General features: G+C 33.2%; 4 protein-coding genes and 1 long non-coding RNA gene across 7 annotated transcripts; 2 read left to right on the top strand and 3 right to left on the bottom strand.

Annotated features, from left to right (window-relative positions):
* The first annotated feature begins 3,184 nt into the window (after nucleotides 1-3,184).
* On the top strand, nucleotides 3,185-4,792 carry LOC7474711 (homeobox-leucine zipper protein HAT9). Its single transcript, XM_002308958.3, has 3 exons — nucleotides 3,185-3,589; nucleotides 3,989-4,068; nucleotides 4,209-4,792. The coding sequence occupies exons 1-3, from the start codon at nucleotides 3,248-3,250 to the stop codon at nucleotides 4,429-4,431; spliced, it is 645 nt and encodes a 214-aa protein (XP_002308994.1). The 5' UTR covers nucleotides 3,185-3,247; the 3' UTR covers nucleotides 4,432-4,792.
* A 2,031-nt stretch (nucleotides 4,793-6,823) lies between these two features.
* Nucleotides 6,824-12,615, bottom strand: LOC7474710 (protein trichome birefringence-like 5). Of its 3 annotated transcripts, none has more exons than XR_002982266.2 (6): nucleotides 11,880-12,615; nucleotides 10,013-10,205; nucleotides 9,283-9,476; nucleotides 7,885-8,043; nucleotides 7,183-7,580; nucleotides 6,824-7,061 (listed from the first exon to the last, which is right to left on the bottom strand). XR_002982266.2 is itself a non-coding variant. In XM_002308059.4 (5 exons), exons 1-5 carry the CDS (start codon nucleotides 12,503-12,505, stop codon nucleotides 7,265-7,267), a joined length of 1,488 nt encoding a protein of 495 aa, XP_002308095.2. In that variant the 5' UTR covers nucleotides 12,506-12,615; the 3' UTR covers nucleotides 7,063-7,264. The 3 variants fall into 3 exon arrangements, 1 of the variants encoding a protein (XP_002308095.2); XR_002982267.2 differs by having other exon boundaries at nucleotides 6,824-7,001; XM_002308059.4 differs by lacking the exon at nucleotides 6,824-7,061 and having other exon boundaries at nucleotides 7,063-7,580.
* A 4,185-nt stretch (nucleotides 12,616-16,800) lies between these two features.
* Nucleotides 16,801-19,131, bottom strand: LOC7474708 (putative serine/threonine-protein kinase). The gene is made up of 7 exons (XM_024602724.2): nucleotides 19,110-19,131; nucleotides 18,533-18,754; nucleotides 18,322-18,452; nucleotides 17,984-18,197; nucleotides 17,647-17,878; nucleotides 17,389-17,539; nucleotides 16,801-17,286 (listed from the first exon to the last, which is right to left on the bottom strand). The coding sequence occupies exons 1-7, from the start codon at nucleotides 19,129-19,131 to the stop codon at nucleotides 16,963-16,965; spliced, it is 1,296 nt and encodes a 431-aa protein (XP_024458492.2). The 3' UTR covers nucleotides 16,801-16,962.
* A 3,801-nt stretch (nucleotides 19,132-22,932) lies between these two features.
* Nucleotides 22,933-24,236, top strand: LOC127905511 (uncharacterized). Its single transcript, XR_008059638.1, has 2 exons — nucleotides 22,933-23,464; nucleotides 23,554-24,236. It is a non-coding gene; the product is annotated as an uncharacterized LOC127905511 (long non-coding RNA).
* Nucleotides 23,727-25,145, bottom strand: LOC7485485 (probable xyloglucan endotransglucosylase/hydrolase protein 23). The gene is made up of 3 exons (XM_002308056.4): nucleotides 24,747-25,145; nucleotides 24,404-24,597; nucleotides 23,727-24,289 (listed from the first exon to the last, which is right to left on the bottom strand). Exons 1-3 carry the CDS (start codon nucleotides 25,017-25,019, stop codon nucleotides 23,899-23,901), a joined length of 858 nt encoding a protein of 285 aa, XP_002308092.2. The 5' UTR covers nucleotides 25,020-25,145; the 3' UTR covers nucleotides 23,727-23,898.
* Between the last annotated feature and the right edge of the window lie 346 nt (nucleotides 25,146-25,491).

The following is a 25,491-nucleotide window of genomic DNA, read 5'->3' as shown; positions in this document are numbered from 1 at the left end:
TAAACAAACGGACCCTATATAATTTTTACTTTTTACATATATTTTACTTTATATATAACAAAAAAAATCTTTTTCTTTATTTTGTTAATAATAATAATAATTAATTCATTAATTATTACTAATTAGTAATTAAGAATATGTAAAATTAGTATGTTAGTATCCCTTATTATTATCTATTATTTTTTTATCAAGTACGTTACAAAGTAGCAAATGATATAAATTAGATATTTGATGTATTGTTTTAAGAAAAATATATAATATAAATAAATTCAATAAATATTAAACACATAATTTAACATTATATACCTGATTTTTAAAAATAAAAAGGATCTTGAATGATTACATGTAATTATATTAATCATTAATAATTTACTAATTAGTACATGTCATTAGTATGTTTAATAGCATAATTGTATATATACTTTAGATCACATGTTTTATTAGTATTTTAAATAGAAAAACAATATTATTGAGTAAGTCAAATTCTTTGTATAATTTTTTTCCAGGAAGTGATTTTGTAAGTTGCTACAAAAAATTTAATAAGAGAAATGTTTTTCTAATATAAAAGAAAGATGAGTCAGGTCAGTATATATTCAGTGGGTACAAACCAGTGAAGAAGACTTTTTATTCAATTCAACTATATAAACTGAATGCGGGAAAAATAGGGATGATTAATATGATTATAAAGATGTTTGTAAATGTGGTTTAGTTACTTTTAAATGTGTTTTTTTGTTAAAAAAATATATCAAAATAATATATATTTTTATTTTTTAAAATTCATTTTTGATATCAGTACATCAAAATAATTTAGAAACATAAAACACTAATTTTAAGTAAAAAATTAAATTTTAGCAAATCTCTGTTTGGACTGTATTATTAAAAAAAGATATGTCAGGTTAGATGCAGGTATATAGATAGCCTGAAATAACACGACTGATTGCCATCCTATGTTTACTTCCATCCAAGACTCTAATTCTTTTATTGTACCAAAAAAAAAATGAAAGTGTAATTTTGTCTCTTTCATCTTAAGATATAAACTGTAATTTTTTTTTTAAAAAAATAGAGGTAAAGTGGAAAAATAACTAAATTACAATATAGTCAGAGTAATTTTTTTTATTTAATTCTTAGAAATCAGAATGTTTTTGCACACCATTTACAAAGTAGAGAAAACTCAATTCTCGTCAATGATTATTTTCTATCCATAAATCACCTCAAAAAACACCTTCAATAACCAAATCCTCCACTAATAACATAACAAAATAAAACAATTAATGGTGAGCACCAACTTCTATATCAATAGTATCACAACCAATAACTTATCATGAGATTTTTGCAACTCCAAGCATAACAAGAGACCTGCAACACCACTTTTCTTGAGATAAGCTTAGGCTTATAAATACCTTGGATTAACGGATAATTATTAAAGTCATTTAATTTCATTTAAGAACTTCGCAATAATTCATTCAACCCTTATGCATTATGTTTTTATTCTTTTATCTTTCCTATACATTACATACTTATCAACTCCAATATTAGAGGATTCTCTCTATTCTAAAAGAAGACTTGTCTGGTAAGAAAAACTAAGTTCATAAATGAAGTCTGTATTCATTTTGAGTTATACATAAAAAGTGATACATAAGAAATCACCTAATATTATAAAAGTTGCTTACTTGCTATTATGATTAATATTATTTTATTAAATACTATTTGTGTTAGTAACATTTGTTTAATATTTTTTTTTATGTATAGCCTTTTTCTAAAAAGAGCTATAATTAACTGTCGTCAACAATGGAATAATCACTAGGCTATGAATTAATCTATGATAGTACAGTTTGAATACGTACATATAGCACAAATTCTACACAAACAAATTTGTTTGAAGAATTATGATCAGAGTCTTTGTTTGAATAATTTAGAGGGGATAAAGTGAATTCCTCGCATTTAGGATAATAATAAAGAAACAAAAACCCAAAATTCAACTGAAAAGAGTTAGTCAAGCACCAAGTATTTGAAAAAATGGTGTTTTAATTATCACAATAGCTGAGACATAGAGGGAAGAAAATATATCCCAGGAAGTGATAAAAGCACGACTTTAGCTGTCAAATGGAGTCCAACCCTGTGGGTTAGCTTACCCCATGACCCATCCACTTAGGTTGAATCAAGTTTCTAATGGAACCTCTACATCGTTGATGATCTGACCTACCCTTTGAGAAGAAACAAATAATAACTTTATTATTATTTTATTAGAAAGAGGATAGAACATAATCAATATATGATGTTGATTCGATGACTTACGAATTGATAATTTAATTTCTCAATTTAAAACTATATTACAAATATCTCTATTCTTATATTTATATAACAGATATAATTAGCTTATATATAAAATACCTTCCGTCAATAAATATAATAATATAAAACTAATATTTTCCCGATATTCTTTGTACTATATAGCTTGGTGAATTGAAATCATAACTAGAAAATTTATAGGTCATATACAAATATATAGATTAGATTTTATCACAAGAAGATCTTATCTTTTATTTATAAATTATTTTCTATATATATAATCCATATATAAATTATGCTTTATCAAATATAATATATTTAGTATAGTATATATCATGAGAAACCTGGATGATATATAGTAAGAAAAAATATTATTATGATAATAAGAATTTTTAGAAAAATATTAAGATTTCTATATATATATATATATAAAGCAAAGAAATTAATAACATCACTCTTGATATTATTGAAGAAATTAAGGTGGGAAGTTACTAATATGTTTGCATATGCGTAGACAATTGACCCCAAATTCAAAACAAAGACTTCTTTTGTTTTCATACGCAGGGAAATTGTTTGGAAATATACGGTCCGGGGGTGAGTAGACTCAAATCAATCAAAGTCTAAAATTAATTATTAATTAATTAAAACCCTGTGGAAATTAATGGCGAGGTCAAACATGATATGGAAGGAATGAAGGAAGTTTTGGTTTCCCTCAAAAGGGTCATGCATGGCTCTAAAGCACCCATTAGGACACTCTATCACCATGTTTAGTTGTCATTAGCACTGTAGTTATTCACAAAACAATTATTTAAAATCATTTATATATTCCTAAATTATATCCAAAGACTTGAATATTCTTGTATAAAGTCACCTCCTAACCCCTTCTCTCCATTCGCCAATTATATTCATCATCTTCTCTTTCTCTTTTCCCCCCTCTCTCTCTCTCTCTCTCTCAAACATGGAAGAAGAAGGGTACTGTAACACAAGACTTGGGCTTGGACTAGGAGGTGAAAACTATGCGCCATGGCCGCAGAAACAGAAGGAGAAGCCTGTGGTACGTCTAGACCTCTCATTTACACTCTGCCCTGATCAAGACGATTCCATGAATATAGATCATCATGGCAAGGCAGAGGGGACATGCTTCAAGTCTGAAGAAGATGAGGATTATGGAAATAAGAGAAGTGATCATTCCATTGATAATAGCTGCATGTATGGTACTGGTAGAAAGAAACTCAGGCTTACAAAAGACCAATCAAGCTACCTTGAGGAGAGCTTTCGAAGGCATCCCACTCTTAATCCGGTACCCTTTTTTGCTGCTCTTTATATATTTCATTTTTTCCCTTCCTTGCCAGCAGTTTGTGCTGCTGACTATCACTCCTGATCTTTGATTAGATATCAGAAAATCAAATTATACTCAAGTTTTTTTAATATCATTATTGTTAGTACTTGTAAATTATAATATTTAATTTTGCCTGGAAACTTTAATATTTTTTAGAGTTACAAATAAACCTCTCCCGGCATGACCTTTTTTGCTTATGCTTTTATTTATAATTTGCTATATAAATCCTTGATTCAGTTATCAAAAACATTAGTTTAATTTCAATTTATTTGTCTCCCCCCCCCCCCCCCCCCCCCTGATCTCTTGTCTTTAATTTATTTATCCAGTGACTAAATAAAGGATTTCACCTCATGCATGCAGGCTAAGAAGCATGCACTCGCTGAGCAATTGAATTTAAAGCCGAGACAAGTTGAAGTCTGGTTTCAAAACAGGAGGGCAAGGTAAAAACTCCATAACTCAGTTTGTTCATTTAAATCCTTGTTGTCATTTTTTCATTGGTTTCTTTTTGGGTATTCGGTTTCTTCTCTACAGTAATAATAGTGATAAAAATAAAAAATAAAAACAATTAACGTGCATGCAGGACCAAGCTGAAGCAAACAGAGGCAGACTGTGAACTCTTGAAGAAATGTTGTGAAAGTTTGAGCAATGAGAATAGAAGATTGAAGAGAGAATTGCAAGAATTAAGGTCACAAAAAACTGGACGGTCGTCGTCGTCGCACTCTCAGCTTGCAAAGGATTTGGGTACAATTACAAAGTGTCCTTCATGTGAGGAAAGCACCACAACTGATCAGAACAAAATGTAGCCGTTTTTGACATGGTCCATAAGAGCGAGCTAGCTAGCTAGCTAGCAAGCAAGCAAGCAATAATTTTAATTAATTGTAAAGCGGCTATCGATCATGGTAGTACAAAATTAATGATTCTAGTAGGTTTATAGCTTTATGTAAATCAATAATTATTATTATTATTATTAGTCAGACTATAAAATACCAAATAATTTGAAGTGATGAATAATTCAACAGGGGATCCGAGGGTGTGCCCCAAGTCTTGTACCGAATAGAAAAGAGAGCTCGTGGTAGAATAAATTAACAATTTGTTTGTGGAATTTTAGTGGAATTCTATGGGAATGTCATTCGATATCCTTCTACATGGGTTCATTTTGACCAACTACTTTTCTTACTCTCTCTCTCTCTCTCTCTCTATGATCTCTCATTTTCATATATATATATATATATATATACAATAAAACCTTGTTTTAGTAAGAATTAATGCTTATTCTTTACATTATCATCACTTTGTACATCCGAAAATGATTTTTATATGAATGTTTTAATTTAAATGTGGATGTTTTGTTTAGGATTTAATTATAAAAAAATTGATTTTAATTAAGGTTAATAAAAATATATATTTAAAAAACAAACAGATATAATATGAAGCGTGTTGACGTACAAAGAGGTTAGGGCAATCATGACCGTTTGTGCAATGATGGGGTGGGAATGATGGACCTTGATTTTTGTTGTTTTCATCGATATATATATCTCTTTAATTTTTGTCGACTAAGTTAAAGTTTTAGTGTAAGCTTTATTTGAGAAACTACAAATTAATATAACAAGTAATATCGAATGGCTTATCTATTCGTTTATGCATGTGCTACAATAAATAAAAAGATCGACGTGTATATTTAATGAAATGATGAGAGGAGAATTGATATATAGAAGCTTCATTTAAAAAGAAATGAATTATATATATATATATAATTCTAAATTCCAAAATATTTAGTGGAAATTACAGAGAATATATATATATCAAGCAAAGTTTTTCTCAGTTAATTTGAGAGGTGTAACTCAATTGGTCAGGTTCTATATTTGCTTATTAGAGGTCACCGATTCGAGTCTCACAAATCTCAGGGCCATTGGATACTTACATGACCGTTAACTTCAGGACCCGTAAAATTAGTCAAAATATACGTAAACTAATCCAAACACCCACGTTAATCTAAAAAATAATTTCAGTTAAATCTCAAACAAAAAGGTTTTAAAAAAAAGTACGGAAGTGTTGAAGGATTTGCAAGTCAATATATATATATATATATATATATTGGAATAAGTAGTGATTAATTTAGTTGTTGAAGTTGAAGGAATGTGAAGGAAGACTCCCTCTATCAAACAACAACTTAGTTAGCTTCATGTATATTTCTGGTTTTAATTATATACTTAACAAGGCAGAGTAACTGGCCAAGCGAAACTACAACAGTGTTTTAATTTGCTCACCGTTGGGATTGATTCTTAATTAGTTATAAATAAAACGAGCAGCATGAAAAAAGAAATCCACTCACTCACATAATTATGAAGTTTGACTTTAGCATTTAATTTTGCTTTATCATAATAAAGATTGCTTAATGAGCTGCTATGTCATTAATATATATATAGTTGGCACCATAACGCCAACCTTATGATAAACCTATTCAATTAATTTTCTATCAAGTCAAGTTGTAAAATTATAGAAGCCAAGTCTTCGAAGTAAGTTTATTGATGGACCAAAAACATTATGATAATAATAATATATGCCCTTTGTTTAGATTCTCCACCCTTATTAGATTGACAAAAGAAGTATATATATATAAAAAAAAATGGACTCGTGCAAGAGGAATTCCATCGGTTTGGCTAAAGAGAAAAGATTCAAAAGAAAATACCATATATAAATCAAATCATGGTAATAGCATGAAAAGTGAAAAAAAAAAAAGTCTAAGTTACAATGAACACAACTCGCACCGGCATGATCATTATCTACAATCATATAAAAATCAAGTTTATTTTTGTGTTTTAAAAATATTTTTATAATATATTTATATATTTAATTTTTTTTTTATTTTCAGATTGTTTTGATACGCTAATATCAAAAATAAATTTTAAAAATTAAAAAACATATTATTTTAATATATTTTTAAATAAAAAAATACTTTAAAAAACAACCGCTATTTCAATACCCTACAAAAGAGTCTATTTTCTGATTAGAAAAGGAGTGGCATGTCAACGTTTCTAGGAAGCATTTCATACTTTTCAAATTTTTTGCCATTTAGTCAGTGATGATCATTGGATGAACCCAGTCCAATCTTAACCCAAAATCACAACAATCATTTTCATTGCTTATCTGCTTAACTTTTCTTGTGGGCAAAGAATTGAAAAGTTGTAAAAATAATTTTGGCAGATTGACCAAGTTTGCTGAAATTAGATTAAGATTATACGATGGACCCATGTTTTATGGTCCAAGCCAAGAGGTGGAGTTTGATGGTTGCTTACAGCTTTAAGCTAAGGCATTACTTTATGTAATCTTCTTGGAAAAAGACCTACCACAGAAGCAACCCAGAAACAACCCCCTGCGTTGAAAAGGTAAGATCAGAAATAGTAACCTCACCAATCATCAGCACACATTTCTCCTACATAAATATATATATCATAGATTCAGAAATGGTTGTAAGAAAAAAAAATTCCATGACTTGCAAAGTCAGAGTTCACATTGCAAGTCTTGAACAATACAAAACTTGGAATTCTCCATACCTTGTGAAAGTAAAATTATAAATATTTTTTCTTTCCCCGTTGAAAATGAGGAGGGAAGATTGTTGTTTTAACTCTTGGAAAGTCAATGTTGAACCAGGGTTGCATATATGAGCTCATTCCATGCATCAGGGACACCTGGAAGACACCAATGGCTGCAGTCTTGGCGCCTTGATGAGACCTTTATCCCAGCAGTTACGTTCTTGCCAAAGATTGAAGGATGCCCATCCTTTCGAAAATTGGTCAAACTAGTGACATTTAACAGTGTAACTGGATTCTTCATTTCCTGGATTACCTCCTCCACTATCTTCATTTTGACAGGATAGTTGTTGAGAATTGACCCCCTCAAAACTGGTTCAGTCTCCCCGTTGCATGTCCCTCCTGAATCCCAATCTCCACCTCTGCTTATTATATAATTAATGTAGAAAAATAAATAATTAATAATTGCAGTAGTTATATCTATTTCAACAAAATATTTGCTTTTCACAAGAAAAGTTTCCAAATATGGAAAGAGTGACAGAGCTGATCCATGCTACTGCTATAAATTAACAGACTCGAGGTATTAAATAAAATGAATTTTCTGCATTTTGTAAATCTGAAAGAAGGCAAACATGAACAAAATATACTCTCCTCCATACTATTTCTAATATAACCTAGGTCTAGGGATGAAAGAACGGTTAGAAGAAAATGGAAGCAAAAATGTACCTGAAATGGGCTGAGGAGTATCCACGATAGAATACCAACTGCTTTTTTGGATTCACATTTTTGTCAATCCACTTTCCCCAGGTCCTTAGAGCCCTTCTGTAAGCCTCAACTGCATCAAACTTTGGATAGAGATAGTCACCTTCTTTATAGTAATTTTTCCTGCACAATTAAGCAGTACTATATTACAAGGGAATACAAACATTTCGATAGACAAAATAAACAAGGACATCAACTTCTGAATCGAACCATTTACCAGTATGATTTCAAACACACATTTACACCCGTCTATAAACCAACTAAAGAATCTGGATGCAAGATAAGGTTCACAAAAGGGATTTTCCTGCAATATGCAGGGTTTAGAATCTTTGCCAGAAGGGACTAATTTTTTTTTGTCTTAGAAATGGCTAATAAAAAGGGATTCCTACTCAAATATCACCGTTTCTTCTTGTTCAATACTGGATAAAAGATAAGGTTCACAAAAGGGGTTTTCCTGCAATATGCAGGGTTTAGAATCTTTACCGGAAGGGACTAATTTTTTTTGTCTTAGAAATGGCTAGTAAAAAGGGATTCCTACTCAAATCTCACCATTTCTTCTTGTTCAATACTAATCTTTCTTCTTCTTCTTTTTTGGTTACTATTAATAGAAAAGGGCAAAAAAGAGACTGAAGTAGCTCTCAAAATAGAAACAGAAGAGTGTGTGCCAACTAGCTTAATTTATAAAGCGTGTCCCTATTGTCCAGAGTTAAACACCACTCACATCTTTGCTAAGAAAAAAAAAATCTTCCTCAACATCAATGGCAAGGATCATGGAAGAGGGAGGGTTAACATTGTCATGTAACCTAGCTACTGAACCAAAACGTGCAGAGACAAGTAACAGTAAACTACATTTTTGCACTTGTAGTTTTATCAATGTTCCACTTTTACCCCTATAGTTTAAAATGCCCCAATCTCACTCCTATAATTTTGACGAAGTTCTGATTTTTCCCTCTGCTATTAAATAACTAATAAAAATCTCACATTTTTCCTACTTTATTTTAGTTTTCCTTATTTTTCTCTAATTATTTCCTATCAAATTCTCATAAATGTTATAACATTTCACAAAAAACACTTACAAATATTTTAAAAAAAAGCACCCAACCAAATTCAAAAAAGTAGGTTATTTAATGGTTAGGGGTAAAATTAGAGCCTTTTGAAAACTAAGGGGTAATAATGAGAATTTTTTATACTATAGGAATAAAATTGGAACATTGATAATTTCATAGAGGCAAAAATAAAGTTTACCCGAGAAATAATATAAACATTGAAAAATACCATCCTGTTTTAGTGATATAATAACAAAGGCAGAAATTACGTGGAACTACAATTTAAAATATAACAAAAACAGCAATTCAAACATACCCACGAGCTGTCTTTCCATGAGTCCACCAGTGCCCAGTATTAAAAACCAGGATGTCAGCCCTCTTCCATCGGCCTGCTGTCTTGTCAATTACATCTATAGATAGAGTTGGGTTTGAGCTTCCTTGTGCATTTATCCGCACCCCTTCCTTTACAAGGAAATGTGACCTCACAAATTCCACAGTACACTTGAAATCCTGCCCAAGCAATTATTAAAATCATCAACCCTCTTCTTTTTTCTTTGGAAGAATAAACATTGTTGATATACCATATTTACAACTAAGTCCATCTAAGTAGATTGTTGTATATTCAGAAGGAAACTTGTGGATTCCAAAATGAGAGAGAATTCACGAGTAGCACTACTGCATTAGAGCTACTTCCAGTTACAAAACCCATAATTTTTTTGAACCAGAAACAAATGAGAAAAAAATTGTAAAGATAATTTTTATGGAAGTATAGCAGATTTATTTCACAGTACAAGCGCATTCAAATTATTTTCTTGAAGAAATGGATGATTCCCAATAAAGCCAAGGTATCATTGCAGCCATGAAGACCTATTACCACTCATCTGTAACAAGTCAGTGCTCAAGAAAGAATGCATTGACTACTTTTTTGCAATTTTTTGCTCCTTTTCTGATCCTCTATCTTCACTCAGTTTAACTACTATAATATTGGCTAATGCTGTCTTCTGGCCTTTATAGAAGCAGCATAACCATATAAAATCTGTAATTACCACAAATTTGAAGACATAGTAGCCTCTTCCCTTCGTTATTCTGCGGCCATGGATCTCAAACATTTTGCTCTTATCAGGCAGGCCTTCACGAAGGAGACACAACATTGATTCAAACTGATTTCGGTTCATGGAGTCTCCAACCAGCATGAGCCTCTTACCTCTCAATCTTGTCAAGAAGTCTGTTGCATTAAACCTACGAGTGAAGAGTGAATGCAGAAAAGAAATGCATTTCTGATCAGTGTTGTCAAAGGCAAAAGGCGCTAAAAGACGCCAAGCCTATAAAATGCTCAAGGAGCTAGGCACTAGGCACTTGGCGCTAGGTGCATGCCTATGCGCTTGCCCGAAGGAACCAAGGTGATATGCTATAAATTAAAAAACAAAATGTATAATATTATATAATACAATATAAATCTAAAATATTTACCTTCCCAATTAAGATTAGATCATTATAAAATCAAAAGAAAATATAAAATACCATAACATAACATAGTCATATAAAGTTGTATTTTTCATCCTTAAAAAAGAAGATAATTTAAAGTAATAAGTAGCCAAATAGATTAAAAAGCAAACTTAAATATCATCATATCATTATTCATTAATCTTCAAAAACATCTTCATCCATGCTTTCTCTCTTGTACTTGTGTTGTTCTCGGACTCCCACTGTTGAAAAAAGAGAGTGTGGCTGGTGTTTCTCTTCTAAGGTGTCCTTCCTTGTCTGTTTTTGTTTCCCAATTAAATGATTTTTTTTAATTCGTTTTGTACCCTTATCTTTGTTTTTTTATAAAAATACCCCCAAGTTGTTTCTTATTGTAAATTAAAAAATGGAAAAATAGGTCAAAACATAAATAAGTTAAGAAAAAAAAGTAAAACCCAATAGAAAAAGAATTACTTCATGCAGGTGCTAGCTTTAACGCCTTGCACCCACTCACAAGGCGCTCGCCTAGGCAGCGTTTCATTGAAATTCATAGCATTAAGGCTAATTTGCGGCCTCACCTCGCCTCGCCTAGAGTGCCTAAGTGCCTTTTGACAACATTGTTTCTGATAAATATGTAAAGTAATTGAAAAGTATTGAGGCTCAGCATAAATTCATATCACTGTAGTTAATATGTCTCCATCAAGGCAAAAATCACTTTGAAACTGTTGCTTAAATAGTGTAAAAAGAAATGTCATATAAGAGGAGAAGCAAGGATTTTCTTAGTGGCAATGAATAGTCTATCCAAATGAGCGATCAATAACACATTAATGGATGAGTCAACAAATATTTGTTTCTGATCTTATCTCTCACATCAAAATGTCTTGCCCTGTTTCTAAGGTATTGGACTACAGTTTCATTCATATACACATTCACGACTTTACAGATCGTTTCATGAACCTTGGTATAGTTCTGCTTCAATGGTGGAAATACATGATAGATTGGGGGAAAAAAAAAGAAAAAAGAAAAGAAGAAGAAGAAGGTGCTCTTGCTTCTAAAATTTCACGTTATAGAATGCATCAAAAGGAAGAAGAGAAAAAACAAGCACCTTGATAGTGAATCTCCACTTCACACACATAGATTTTAGTATTCAACATTCCATACACGCTGGAGTAACCTAGGATGTAGCAAGATCATCTTATAGCAAGCCACCAAGGTTGGGGAAGCAGACATGAGAAACATTTGGAAAGACAAATAAGGCCCAAAGACTGTAAAAGAAGAGTTGACTGCACAAAAAACAACTAGCAATCTTCCTTTCAATAAATACATATCACAAAGTATTCCAGGCCTAATTCTTGCAATATCTCCAAACTCATTGACATGCAATTACATTATGCACTAGCAATATATATACACACACACAAAAAAAAATTAAGCCAAAAAAACAGCACAAACCTTGGAAGATCACAATCATTAGGCTTCCAACGCCATTTAAGATAATCGGAATCTTTCCTTCCATTACCTTGGCAATCAAAAGCCTCATCAACATAAGGACAAGAACCCGCTTTATAAATCGGATACTCTTCATCTTTCACCCAAGTACCCCTATAAAGATCACAACTTTTCAAGCTCTCCATCAATTTATCACCACCATTGCCACTCAAATCCCCACCAGACTCCAAATCCACATCTGGGTCTTTCTTATTTTCACTAGACACCTCCACATTTGTTGAGTTATAAATCAAATCCTCACCAGAGTCCACACCCCCATCTGGGTCATCCTCATTTTCAGTAGACACCTCCATATTTCTCGAATCATCACCGGTTTTGGACTCAATTGTCTCATTTTGAGAAATGGGTTGGTGAATCACTGAGTCAACCGGTTCTTCTGAGTCGGGAAGGGTGAAATTAGGCAAGGAAATGTGGGAGGCAGTCGTTGTTTGTGGAAAGAAATCTCTGTAGAAATAAAGAGTGGGCTCAAGAGCTCGTTTGTTGAAGAGGAAAATTGTTAAGAGGAAAGAGACGAGGAATAATGAGGTTATTACAGTGTAACGGTGGTTGAAAGAAGAGGAATTTGCCATGTTTTTTTGGCGGATTTGGGGATCATGTTCTTTTGTTTATGTTTTGCTGTTTTCGTCAACAGAGGTTAAAAAAACAAAACAAAAAAAAGGAGGGAGCTGTAGCTGTAGCTTCGGAGTTGGACAATGAGAATAAAAACTTTTTTTTTTAGAATTGCAATTATTTTTAAATTGATAAAAAATATATTAAAATAATATTTTTTTAATAGTTTAAATTCAATTAAAAATATATTAAAAAAAAAAAAGTTATTCATACGAGAGATTGATAAGAGTTTTTAAAAAAGGTTGTTGCCTCATATCAGATGTACTATAGAGATTTGTTGACATTCTAAATACCAAAACTACCCCGAATATCTTTCTTTTTATTTTCTCAATAGAAATCATTTCTCATGACACAAATATATTTACAATTTCTCAATTGACACTCTGTTAGTAGTGTTGGGTTCTAACTCTCGTTTGTTTGTAGTAATAATTATTGAAATATTTATCTTCTACTTGTGGGCGACACGCTCTAAAATTCTCAACATTTAAATCACTCGTAGGTAACATTTAATTTGTGTGTTTTAAAATGGTTTTTATTTAAAAATATATTTAAATAATTTTTTTAATTTTGATATTGATATATCAAAAAAAATTAAAATATTAAATTTTAAATAAATAACATTTTGGCCGTACTGTAAAACATTTCTAAGAGATATGGTACACTAAAACCTCTATTTATTTTTTTTGTTACTAATTTAATTTTGTAAGAGTAGCAAAGAAAAAAGAAAAAGTAAATGAAAAGCTTTCTAAAATCTGAAGGGTAAGGAAAGTTTATTAGCCTAAAATTGGGTCATTAGCCAGATTCGTGAGTTCAATTCCAACAAACAACACATCAAGATGGCTATATCTTCATCCGGGATTTTTTTTAACCTGAGTTTCTCGTTATAAAAAACAAATAAATAAAAAAGTATAAAGTGTGTTTAATGCAGAAGGCCGGAATTAATGAAGCCTCAACTGTTCTTGTCGTCATTCCGGCAGGAGCCTCAGCAAACTAGCTAGCAGCAGTTTGTCTAACTAAAAACCCACCTAGCTAGCTATCTAGTTTTCATCATTTATTCAATCAAGCACCTGCACCCAACCAAGCAGGAATCGACTTGCTTCACAAGACAACAGGAAAACACAACCATATGCATGGTCTAGTCAAAACAATCCATTAATATTTTTCCTTTTTTCTCGATATATTGTCAGCTTTTCTTTCTTTAACCTTGCATGGCCATTGAGAGCACGAGTAAAATCTACATGGAAAAGAAGAAAAGGACCAGAGAAATCTTAAAACTCAGTGGACTCTTGAGGGTTTTGGAGAGGTAGTTATATAAGAACAGATCTTTCTACCTTGAAGTCTTTCTGTTTTGGTTTTTTGAAAGAAAAAAAAATTCTTCCTTTTACACTTCCCAAGTATGTCTTAGCTCCATTGGAACTGAAAGCAATTAATAAGGTTTGGTGAAGGTTCAGGTCAAAGAGATGTTGATATGTCAAAGCTTTTCTTTACCTTTAAATCCGAGGTTTTATACATAGTTCATGTCACTTTTATATATCATCACCGCTCACTTCCTCTCCTTCTACAATTAAGCAGCTCGGCCATTCTTTTGATCTGTTGCTCTCAGCAGTATCTCCATTCCTTTTACCACTGAAATCCCTCTCCGGTTACTTTTCAAGTATAAATTAAACCTCTTGTTCTTTTCAGGGTCAATTTGATCCAAAGTTTTCTTCATTGGTGCAATGAGATTATTAGTTGTTCTTGTTATGGCATCGTGCCTTATGATTTTTGCAAGTACTGGGTCTGATGCAGTGCCAAAATCAGCTTTTCTTTTTCCTATTGATGATGCCAATAATAGGAAAACTTCATCACATGTGTCATCATCATCACTTGAAGCTGTCAACAAATCGATCTCTAACTCCATCAAGAACAAGAATCTTACTTTGGATGAAATGAGAGTTGTTCCTACAGGTCCAAATCCCTTACACAACAAGTAGAAATAGAGGGCGTGAAGATTCAGTCTTCCAAAGATTTTCAACTAATTGCTCAATGCTTGATCAATTTGTTGCAGTGGAAATTAAGTACAGATTTTGTCTAGCAAATCCTTCATCGTTTTCTTCCTTCCTTCCTTCCTCCTCCTTCCTTTTTGTATTTTTTTTTAGTTTGCTTAGTTCAATCTCCGAAGCTCAGTTATGTAAATGGTGTCCTGCTTCTTGATCAATGTTATATCTGTGATCATACTTTGTCCAAAATCTTAGTCACAGCAAGAAATATGAAAGAGTAGTGGATTTTTTAGCAGCCAATTCTATGAATCCAGGATAATTTCTATTTCTTTCTTTCTTTGATTAACTGCATGAGAATACCAATCATATATACAACATATATAAATGGTGTCATTCTCCTTCTTAATACATAACACTCTCCACCAGTTGAAGTAATTACTAACTACGAAAAAATCAATTAATTAATCTTATTTACCATTTAATATTTGACAGCAAGGAGTAGGTAATGGAATTTATTATGAATAACTGTTTGCATAGTTCTGGACTGGTTTGAAGTTGGAATCAGTGAAAGCAACCCTATCAGTTTCTGAGTGTATTTTGCCATTTTGCAAGTATAAATTAGGTAAAGAATAATATAAACGGGGAGCAATTTTTGGCAAATATATATTTCTGAGGTGTGGTCCAAAGGAAAACAAGTTCTTCTGTTTTGATTCGTTGCCTTTATTTATTAGATATGTTTACTGATTAGGAAAAGAGCATTAAATATTTGTCAGCATGAACTTAAATGCTACTATTTTTTTTTCTATAATTATTTTCTTGTGGGGTGAAAAGAATTTAATGGTGATTACTGTTTCATCACAGGGTGTGTATTAGGCCTTGTGTTAACTTTTTCTGCTGTTTTAGAAAAATAAGATTAAAGAAAAATATTTTTAATTGTAATTTTTAAAAAATATATATTTGGTTAAAATTATTGTGAGCTGAATTTTTATATATAAAAAAAACCTTATTTGTTTTTACATTTTAAAAGATATTTCAAACAATCATTGTCTCATATACAATTTCCGGCTTATCCCCACAATAACATTACATCAAAATTAAATCTCTCTGTAGTTAAATCGTTTCTAGTACATTTATATTTTTTTTATTGGTATTCTTTACCAGAAAAAGTTGATAATAACCCTCCATAGAACATCTCAATAACACCATTCATAAACCTGGCTGGAAAATTCCAGAGAAAAGCAAATGGCTAAGAGTTAGTTTTGTTGCACGCAGAAAAAGAAGAGGAGCAAGGCAAAACTCCAAAAGGAAGTGACAAACCCTGCGGCAGAGGGCAAAGTGCTCAGAGTAAATACAATGAAACAAGGCCTACCCTATCAAACAACAGTTCAAATTAAAAGCAAAGCCTAGCTATCAGCTAAATGCTAGGGAGCTGAGAAGCTCTGCAGACCTAAACACTGCTCTGAGTAATGAACACTGCACTTTGGAACAATAACATTCGAGCTTGCCAAGAGTTGGTTTTTTCACCACCTGTTTTGACTTCTTCAGCTGTCTCTCACTATTCTCAATTATCATATGATATAAATCTGGACTATTGGTTGACGAGGGATCTAGACTTTCAATTGGATCGGATATTTCGTGTCTGAATTTTTAAGGATCCAATTTGGCTTGTCCAAACCCGATAAGGTCAATGTCTTGTAAGAAAAACTTTGGAAGTTTTAATAAAAATAATTGACTGGGTCGGTTCTACAACTATGACTATTATAAATTCTAGAACAGCCAATTCAAATATATCACTTCATTCCCTCTACAACAAATGGTAAACGCAGGCATTCCACATCTGGGACTAATTTGAGCCCTATAATTTCAATTTTCAGCCCTGCACCATTAATTCTGTTAGTTATCTTTACAAAAAATTGATAACAATGTAAGAAGCCAGCTCCACTGTGCCCAGAAGCACTCCTTACGGACCACCATGACCAAATTTCATCATCTGCCAATTTCCTAGCTTATCAGAAGCCTAAACAAGCACCTAATGTAGCTTGCATTCATTAATAAATTCAAAGAAATAAAGCAGGATAACAGTAAAATATGATTCTATTGTAGTGATCTTGAAGAAGTTTACTCATGTTTGACAAATTCATGGCTCTTGTAAGAAAGCGTGTAACAGGTTGTTGAATCCTCCCAAAGAAGAGAAAAGACCTTGTGATTAAACAAAAAAAAAAAACCCTAATTAGTACCAGGAGGAATTATAGTGACAAAGTCTACCATGGCTGCATCTATTGTTCAATGCAGATAAAATCTTCCTAGTGCAGCTACCATGCTATATATGCTGCTTTTCTACACAGACCTATATTTCAAGTTAAATTTTCATCAGAAATTACATTACAAAAGAGCTATATTTAATGATTCTATCTTTTCATTCTCCAATTAAATCAACCTCAATTTTGTGGCCCAGGCAACGAAGGGGACTCGGTCCACAGAGGAGAAAGAAAAGCCTCAGATATGGTATCCCAAGAGAGGTTGTCATCCTTTTTACGGCTTCTTTGCAAGAAAACTGGCCTCATAGGTGTTCCAACCATTTCAACTTTGCATGTTAACTGGGCAACAATTCTTGACATGGGAGGTCTCAGGTTAGCAAGAGGCTGAAGGCATAAGAAAGCTACGTGGATTACTTGCAAGACATCTTTCTCCACAATTCCATGTTCTAGCAATTTCGGATCTACCAGATCCATCACTCTTGACCTCTCATATAATTTCCATGCCTGAGAAAATAAATATTATTGAAGTCAATAGAAAAAGGTCTGAATGAAAATATTAAAATGTTCAGAAGAGAAGGGATATTGTGGAAAGGTAATGGCATGTACATATTCAGGAAGGTATTGCATTTCTGATGGTAAACTAAGATCTGTGTTTTTCCTGCTGCTGATAATTTCAAGCACAAGCACTCCAAAGCTATATATGTCTGCTTTTTCGGACAATTCTCCTTTGATGGCATACTCAGGAGCTGTATAGCCTCTGAACAGGAGAGAGTGGAAAGTTAAGAAGAGAATATGTTGAAAGCCAATCAATGGCTCCTAGGGTGCTTTCTTTCATTTGGACTCCTATATTTGTAGAATACTTACAAAGTTCCGGCGAATGCAGTGCTGAGATATGCTTGATCTTCAGGGAAGAACCTAGCCAGCCCAAAATCACTAATCCTAGGCTGGAACTTATCGTCAAGAAGAATGTTGCTTGCTTTGATATCTCTGTGAACAATTCTGAGGTGTGAATCCTCATGTAGATATTGCAGTCCTCGAGCAATGCCTAAAATTATTTGGAATCTGGTGTTCCAGTCCAGGAATTTATCACTATTTCCTGCAGCAGAGGACAATAGAAGAACATTTTAAAGTTCACTGGAAGGTTTAAAAATTATCATCTTGTTTCATAATCAAATGTAAGATGAGAGTCATGAGACGGTACCGTGTACTATGAGGTCCAAGCTTCTATTCTTCATGTATTCATACACAAGTAACCTTTGTGGACCATCTGAGCAGCATCCTAGAAGTCGAACCAAGTTCTTCTGTTGGATGCTCGTAATCATCTTCACCTCCGAAAGAAATTCTGATTCTCCTTGCTGAGATTTGTCAAGAGACAATTTTTTTACCGCAACCAGTCTACCATCATGCAACTTCCCCTATGAAACAAGAGGATGAATCATAAAAGCTGCAAGTACCAGAACATGAACTAAAGTCTTGCTTATGAAATTCAGACTCTGACACTGACTTGCCAGAAAAGACATTTTGGTTAACAAACTGTACCCGATAGACAGGCCCGAATCCACCTCTTCCAAGAAGATTAGCAGGATGAAAATCCTTAGTTGCTTTCTTCAATGTCTGAAAGTCGAAATAGTTTATTGTTTGAAGATTGCCACTCCAGAAATCGTTGGTTTCTGTAATTAGATGCAAATTATGAAAAATTAGTACTTGTATTAACTTAGTAATAATAAACAGTAATCAGAAATTCTATGACCTGTCAGACTTCTATTTTTCTTCAGGAATTTCTTCAATTTTTCTGGCTTGTTGAATTTCCAGAAGTACAATACCAGGGTCAACAATATTATGAGCACAGTCATCCCTCCAATGACAAATAACAAGGTTGAAGAATTCCCTGATGAGGGGCTCTGTCCATGTAGCGCGTTGGGTGCTGGAGGAGTCACTGCATTCGATAATGGATTAGAAGGCCTACTTCTATCTGAAAATTTATGGTCAAAACACATACTACATACATGTCACAGGAATATTTATCAAGAACAAAAAAATCCATTGAAATGACCACTTAACTCAGCTGCTCTAATCCATATTTTGTTGCCAAAAAACAAAAACAAGTCTTCCCTACATCCAAATTATGTCAATAGCAATTCATGTCTACTCTTCCAAACTTTTTAGGTCACTGCATTTCATTATTAGAAGGTAGGTAAGCTACCCTAAACTTCTGACGAGACACATCGTGCTCAACGCACCCCAATAAGACCTTATAGGCTTCCTTAGTTGCCTAAACGTGATCATAACACAGAAGACAAGAGAAATATAATTAGCAAAGAACTTACCTTCTACTGCTCGGCGTGCCATTCATAACCGTCGAGAATTCAATGCAGAAAGAAGAACAATAATTTTCTTGTTCTTTTTTCCTTTTCTTTTGTTTAGTAAGCTTGAAAGTTCCAAAGGTAACATAAGAAGAATCGGAGGAAGGGAAAATGGGACAAAGGAAACTGTCTTGTGTAAAATGAAACTTTGGGGACAACGAGAAAGATCCAAATGTTAACATAGTGAACATTCCTCTCAACGTCTTTATTACTGTTAGTGCAATGGCAGGCATATCTATGACTTTGGCAACTCAGCCGACGGTTTACTTATTACTGCTATTATTATTTTCAGTGAAGGGTATATGTTAGCTTTTGCAAACCAAAATTAAATCCACCATCAATCAAATTTTAGAATCCATCAACTTGTATTCACAAGAAATTATATTCTGATAACATCCCCTGATAAGCAAATCTGGACGTGAAGATATTAAACACGGTAATCTTCTAACGATAGTCCACCCGAAATTCATATGTGCCTAGCATTACAACGTCGATACGGATTACACTGCCAACGACAATAAGAGAATTCCCACGGCAGAGCACCGTCATGATAGACTATTTCGTAATAGAAAAGTCTTCAACATACCATCAATTGATGAATCTCTCCACTAAAAAAGGGATAGGAAAAACGAGGAATGATCAGGAGGCAGCCAGACGCTGTTGCCTAATAGAACTCTAAAAGGAAAACCAGCGTCAATCAATACACTTGATGCCAGAAAAGGAGGATAGTTGATCAACTGGCTGGTGAATAGCGAGAGCCCAGAGAGATTTCTGAAGGTAGGGGTTGAGATCGAACCCCTGGTCAGGAATGAAATTGAGGATTGCTTGAGTTTTTTTGATGCATTCTTAGAATACCAGCAAATAAATAAAGAAGATCAGGAGAAAACATCGTTCATCATAGATGTAGAAACTCACTGCTATCGGGTAATGTCGTTCGGATTGAAAAACACATAATTATTTTTATTATATTATTTTCTTTATTGTTAAGAGTTCAATTAATACGATAAAAATTGGTATAGTTTTTATATGAATGTTGGTTCCGGCTGAATTTTTGTTAGATAACTCTGAAAGCTTAATTATATAGAGGAAGTTGGTTTACCAATTGTTTTCATTTTCATGCTTAAATTCAAAATTTTATTAATTTTACTTGTTGTATTTTATTCTTTTTATTTAGATTATGAATTTCAATTTTACTAGAATTTTACTAATTACAATACTTTTTTTATTTTCACACTGCCTCTTATAGTCTATTTTAAAAAAAAGAGATAAGTGAAAAAAGAAAGACTTTTCAAAATTTATCAAAGTTTTCTTTATACATGTGTTCTTAATTTTGATGTAATTCCTTTCTTTGATGTTAATCTTTTGAAGAAGAGATTCATTAATTGGTTGTTAGAGTTGAGGCTTATTTTTATTTGAATAAGATTTCTTGTTATCAAAAAATAGAACTTGTCGTATACAAACTTACTTATGGTACTAAAGAATAGTGGTTTGAAGTTTTAGAATATAAAAATTGTACGGATAAGCCTTTAATTTTATCATGGAAAACTTTAAGAAAATCATTAATTTTAGAGTTTGTACGAGGTGAAAAATAGATATATTTATTGTTACAGATTCAAATAATATCTGAAAACAATGAATCAGTGACACAAAACGTTGACGTCGCTTTCCAATTACGAGTCATAGGCCAATAACTCGAGTTCTTGTTTAGGACATACAAGGCTGAAAGATGAGGTGAATTAAATAAAGCAACAAAATAGTAGGGTTGATAGTCGAGGAAATATGGTCGTAGGGCCATATAGAATGTCAAATCTGATTCTGAAAAGTTTGTTAACGAAAATACAGATGCAGGTGAAGATGACTATGATTTTGCATCTGTTGGCCAATCAGGTTTGGACTGAATAGGGCTAAGAGGAATGTGAATTTCCATGGCATGGGGAATTATGAAGATGTGGACGGGGACTTGGACTCCATTAAACTGAAAATTCCTAACTTCTAAGGTAAAAACAATCTCAAAGCTTATTTGAAGTGAGAGAAAAAAGTAGATTGGATTTTTTTATTGTCATAGCTATTCTGAACAAAAGAATGTGAAATTGGTCCTCATTGAGTTTACGGAGTATGTATTGATTTGGTAGGATCAGATTGTAATCAGTAGGAGGAGGAATGAGGAGCGACCCGTTCAAACTTGGAGGGAGATGAAAGTCTTAATGAGGAGATGATTTGTACCAAACCATTATTATAGAGATTTATATCCAAAGCTATAAGGTCTAAATTAAGGTTATAAAGTCAGTAGATGAATATCATAAAGAGATGAAGATATCAATAATTCGGGCCAATGTTGTTGAAGATAGAGAAGCCATCATGACTAGATTTCTTAATGGGTTGAATCGGGACATTACCAATGTTGTTTACAACACTATGTGGAGCTAGAGAACATGGTTCACATGGCTACGAAGGTGGAGAGACAACTTAGAAATGGACATGTTCAGCCAGCTTTAATTCGGGTTCTTCATCATCTTGGAAGTTGAATCTAAGGAGAGAGGGCACTCTCCGGCCGAGGTTCTTTGTTCTTTCCAAAGCCAAACCACCAAAGGCTAAAGTTGATGTCCCTACTAGTGTCAAAGGTAAGTTTGAAACTCAACCTAAACATGTTCATGATGTTAAATGTTTTGAGTGTGAGGGACATGAACATTATGCTTATGGATCATTTTTAATGAATAATAATTAATACCCGCAAAAGGTTCCTTATTATAAGTTTAGGGACTCTCCGATACTTAAATAAATATCGTTTAAGAGAAAGTGCAATCATTTTTTAGAGAAGTGCGCCAAGAATAGATATACCACAAGAAGTGAGGGAAAAAAAAGGACATGCTAAAGAGATACCCCAGTCTCTTTTACATATCCCAACATGCTTATCTTTTTTTTTTAAAAGAAGATGTTAAAAAATAAGTAAAATATCTCTAACTCATTAGAGTAATATTAGAGCCTAAGATTATTCAGAGTTTAAAAAGATCATAGGCTTAGCGCTTGACTAAACCTGAAGATAAGGGTCTGGCAGGCCGCCAAACCCAAGTATATTTGGGCTCAGTACTTGGATAAGCTCATGCATGAAGGATTTGGTAGCTCGTCAAATCTATATATATAGGTTGAACCCAAGATCACCGGGTTATCACCCTATCTTCGGTTACTCTTTAAGAAAAGAGAATCCGGGTAAAAAATCAAAAATATTGTTCCATGACATCTTTTAGAGAAACATGCTAAGAATAAATATATCATAAGAAGTGGAGAAAAAAATGAGAATTTGTTTGAGAGATTTTCTAATCCTTTTTAATATTTCATCATGCTTATCTTCTTTCTTTTTTTTAGAAAAGGGTTTAAAAAGTGAGTAAAATATCTATGTTTTATCAGAGTAAAACATCTCTGTCTCATCAGAATAATTATGAAATCTAAGATTTTTCAAAGTTTTTTTTTAAAAAAAAAACTATAAACTTAGCGTTTGGCTCAGCCTGAAAATAGTAAGTCTGGTAGCTCGTAGACACATGCATGTCTATGGTTAGAGTTGTCTGGTGAAGCTTAAGGAAATGCTTGGAAAACTGAAAAGTTCTAGCATCAAAAGGATCCCGAGTGTGGAAATTGTGTAGGCTGATGCATTGGCTAGGTTGCATCTACTATGTGTGCAATACGCGCAAAGCCAGTGATTATGTCTATAAAAGGTACATTGGACAACATGCCTGCACACACTAGAATAATAATAAAAACATAGATATTCATACGGGAAAAGAGAATTGACTTGACCTTCTGAGGGGCTGATCAGAAATCAACCTTCGATTTTGGCCTTGTCTTTGCAGGAACTACAACACATCAGCTTGGGGGAATCTGCAACACCAATATTCAATAAATCCACACTTAGAACCGCAAATGCCGATGTGAAGGTCAACTTATTGATTGCTATGTCTGTAAGACTGTCCATATGAATTTACTGATATAACCTTTCATTATTAAGAAATTAAATAATTCCACCAAACTATGTTCTTCAAGATCCCCAGAGAACTTTCGACTTTGTCAAGTCTTGATTGTCTTTGGCATTTTATGATTATTTTTCATATGAATTTCAATGGATTGAAATTCATGGAATCTTTTTCGTGGGGTTGAGCTCTTTGTGTGACTTTTTGGGACATCAAGATTCAACCATCATCGTCATTCTATACAACTTCTTGCCGACGCCCATCAACTGTTCACTCCAAGCTTCTAGAGTCTTGATCTAGGCGTAGAGAGATTAAACAGGCCTCGCACTTACTTTGACAGCAATTGGACTGGCCTAGGTACGAAATAGTTATTACATATTTCTTTTATTTCCTTTCCTCTTTCTTAAATTAGTATATAAGACAAATTTAATCTTATTTTTATGTAGGATTAATGGGTGTCTTTCTCGTGGAACTTTACAACATTATGTAGTGGCAATTCATTAAGAGTTATAGTGTCAATTGAAGCAGAATAACGTTGTTATTGCTGTACCATAGCATTATTTCTTATTAATATTCTTTTTATAGTGTAGCGAGAGAGGTGTGTGTTTCATGTAAAATCTGCTTAAAAAAAGATATATATTCTGCCAGTACAGCAATAACTATTTTACATTTTATTGGTCGAGATTCAAGGAAAGAATATATAAGGCATCACAATCTTTTTTTTATTATTTTACAAAACGAGAATGATGCGTCGATGTTGAGAGTAATTAAGACAAGCTCTATGTTTTGCTTCATGCCACTGAGCATTCCGGAGGCGGTCCTTGTGGGAATCGCTTGGTGTCAGTGCAATAGTTATAAATCATGTAGTTCTTTTGCACCCATTTTATTCTTCCTTGGCCTGTGCTACCCAGTGACTGTGATAGCCAAGAGTTACTGGAGGAGCCAGAGGAGGAGCAAGAGGAGGAGCCAGAGGTCCAAGTGCATGCTTGAGCATTAAAGTTCCTGTAAGAAGCTGTAAACGGTGCTTGGCTCCAATCGGTTTTGATAAGACCTCCTCTTGTAGCCCAGTCATCTGCATTCCAGAGGCTTGAGTATATCCACATTGGTTGGCTCTTTGGGTATGGGATGCCCTTTGATTCCATGTTCTTGAACTCTCTAATTGGTGTCCCATCCACAGAAAAGCTGAAAAGTACAGGAAGATGTGTTAGCTAGGAAATATAAATCTAGCTATAATTTCACTGTACCAACTAATAAAAACTTTTTTTTTTTTTTCGTAAATGTTTTTTGGGGGCTTACATGATGCTAAGAGGATTCCAAAGAACGGAATAGGTGTGGAAATCTTTGGTGGGGTCGAACCAAAGATAGAATTGCTGCTCTCTGTTTCCTTTTCCTTGAGTGAAGACGTTGGTGTGAAGAATATAAGGGTCTCCACTAAGGTTACCAAGGAACTCAAAATCTATTTCATCATGCGCTGATCCCAAAGAAGATAGCTGCACCATCCACAAACATGAAACAAAGTTAACAATAGTTAATTTATCCTTCTCTCCAAGAAATCTTAGATTCGAACGTCTTCTTCATAACAACACACACACACACACACAAACACACACGAAGAAAGATTAAAAAAAAAAAAACCCACATAGTAAGCGGTGACAGTTCCGGCAGAGTTTCCAGGTACCAACTTTAGTTGCATGTCGATTTTCCCAAACAAGTATTGGTTCTTGGACTTAAACCCTGAACCAGAGGTTTTGTCAAGAGAGAGTGTAAGAAGTTGGCCATTTTGAAGGACTTTAGCACGGCCATCACCCCATGTAGTGTCAAATTGCTGGTTGAAGTTACCAGCAGCCATGGCAGCTGCCATAAATAAAAAACTTATTACAGTAAAACAAGTAAACATAGGAGAGAAAGTCATGATTTGTTGAAGGAAAAAGGGACAAGCTTAAGAAAGACAGGACAAGGTAATAGTTGAACGATTTTGCATGTAAATGTTAAGGCTATATATAGTGGAAAGAATTGCTAGAATTTAGAAGTGCATGTAGCGAGCTAGCTGGGCAAAAACAATGGATGCTTTAGAGTTGTTAGGAAAATATGCAGGCGTGCTACCGAAATTGACTTGGCTTTAGGTAGGGGACCTGACAGCTAATGGAAATGACGTCCCTCTAATTAATATCTTGGGAACATAGATTTTTTTTATTTTATTTTTTTTAATCTACGCGGTTGTGATTTATCGGTGGCTGTAATAGTTTTTTTATTTTTTAAAGTTACTTTTAAGTTATTTTATATTTAAAAGATATTAAACTAATATTTTTAAAAAGCTTGTTGTTTTTAATGGTTATTTTAATGTATTTTTAATTAAAAAAATACTTTTAAAAAAAGAATTCACT

Source organism: Populus trichocarpa, chromosome 6 (genome assembly GCF_000002775.5).
Source record: "Populus trichocarpa isolate Nisqually-1 chromosome 6, P.trichocarpa_v4.1, whole genome shotgun sequence".
NCBI lineage: Eukaryota > Viridiplantae > Streptophyta > Magnoliopsida > Malpighiales > Salicaceae > Populus > Populus trichocarpa.
Note: the sequence above shows the minus strand (reverse complement) of the source record. Positions and strands in the feature narration are given on the sequence as shown.

Bases quoted from the DNA above. Each gene is read 5' to 3' on its own strand.
- LOC7474708 (XM_024602724.2), bottom strand. From the start codon at position 19,131: ATGGCACGCCGAGCAGTAGAAG. The intron at 18,755-19,109 runs GTAAGTTCTTTG...ATAAATTTTCAG, and splicing joins GGCACGCCGAGCAGTAGAAG to ATAGAAGTAGGCCTTCTAAT. The intron at 17,287-17,388 runs GTACATGCCATT...TTATTTTCTCAG, and splicing joins TGCAATACCTTCCTGAATAT to GCATGGAAATTATATGAGAG.
- LOC7474710 (XM_002308059.4), bottom strand. From the start codon at position 12,505: ATGGCAAATTCCTCTTCTTTCAACCACCGTTACACTGTAATAACCTCA. The intron at 10,206-11,879 runs GTTTGTGCTGTT...CTTCACTCGTAG, and splicing joins AATGATTGTGATCTTCCAAG to GTTTAATGCAACAGACTTCT. The intron at 7,581-7,884 runs GTACATTTTTGC...TATAATAAGCAG, and splicing joins TACTCCTCAGCCCATTTCAG to AGGTGGAGATTGGGATTCAG.
- LOC7485485 (XM_002308056.4), bottom strand. From the start codon at position 25,019: ATGACTTTCTCTCCTATGTTTACTTGTTTTACTGTAATAAGTTTTTTA. The intron at 24,598-24,746 runs GTGGGTTTTTTT...TGGATGGTGCAG, and splicing joins GAACTGTCACCGCTTACTAT to CTATCTTCTTTGGGATCAGC. The intron at 24,290-24,403 runs GTAAGCCCCCAA...TGTACTTTTCAG, and splicing joins TGGAATCCTCTTAGCATCAT to CTTTTCTGTGGATGGGACAC.
- LOC7474711 (XM_002308958.3), top strand. From the start codon at position 3,248: ATGGAAGAAGAAGGGTACTGTAACACAAGACTTGGGCTTGGACTAGGA. The intron at 3,590-3,988 runs GTACCCTTTTTT...TCATGCATGCAG, and splicing joins GGCATCCCACTCTTAATCCG to GCTAAGAAGCATGCACTCGC. The intron at 4,069-4,208 runs GTAAAAACTCCA...ACGTGCATGCAG, and splicing joins TTTCAAAACAGGAGGGCAAG to GACCAAGCTGAAGCAAACAG.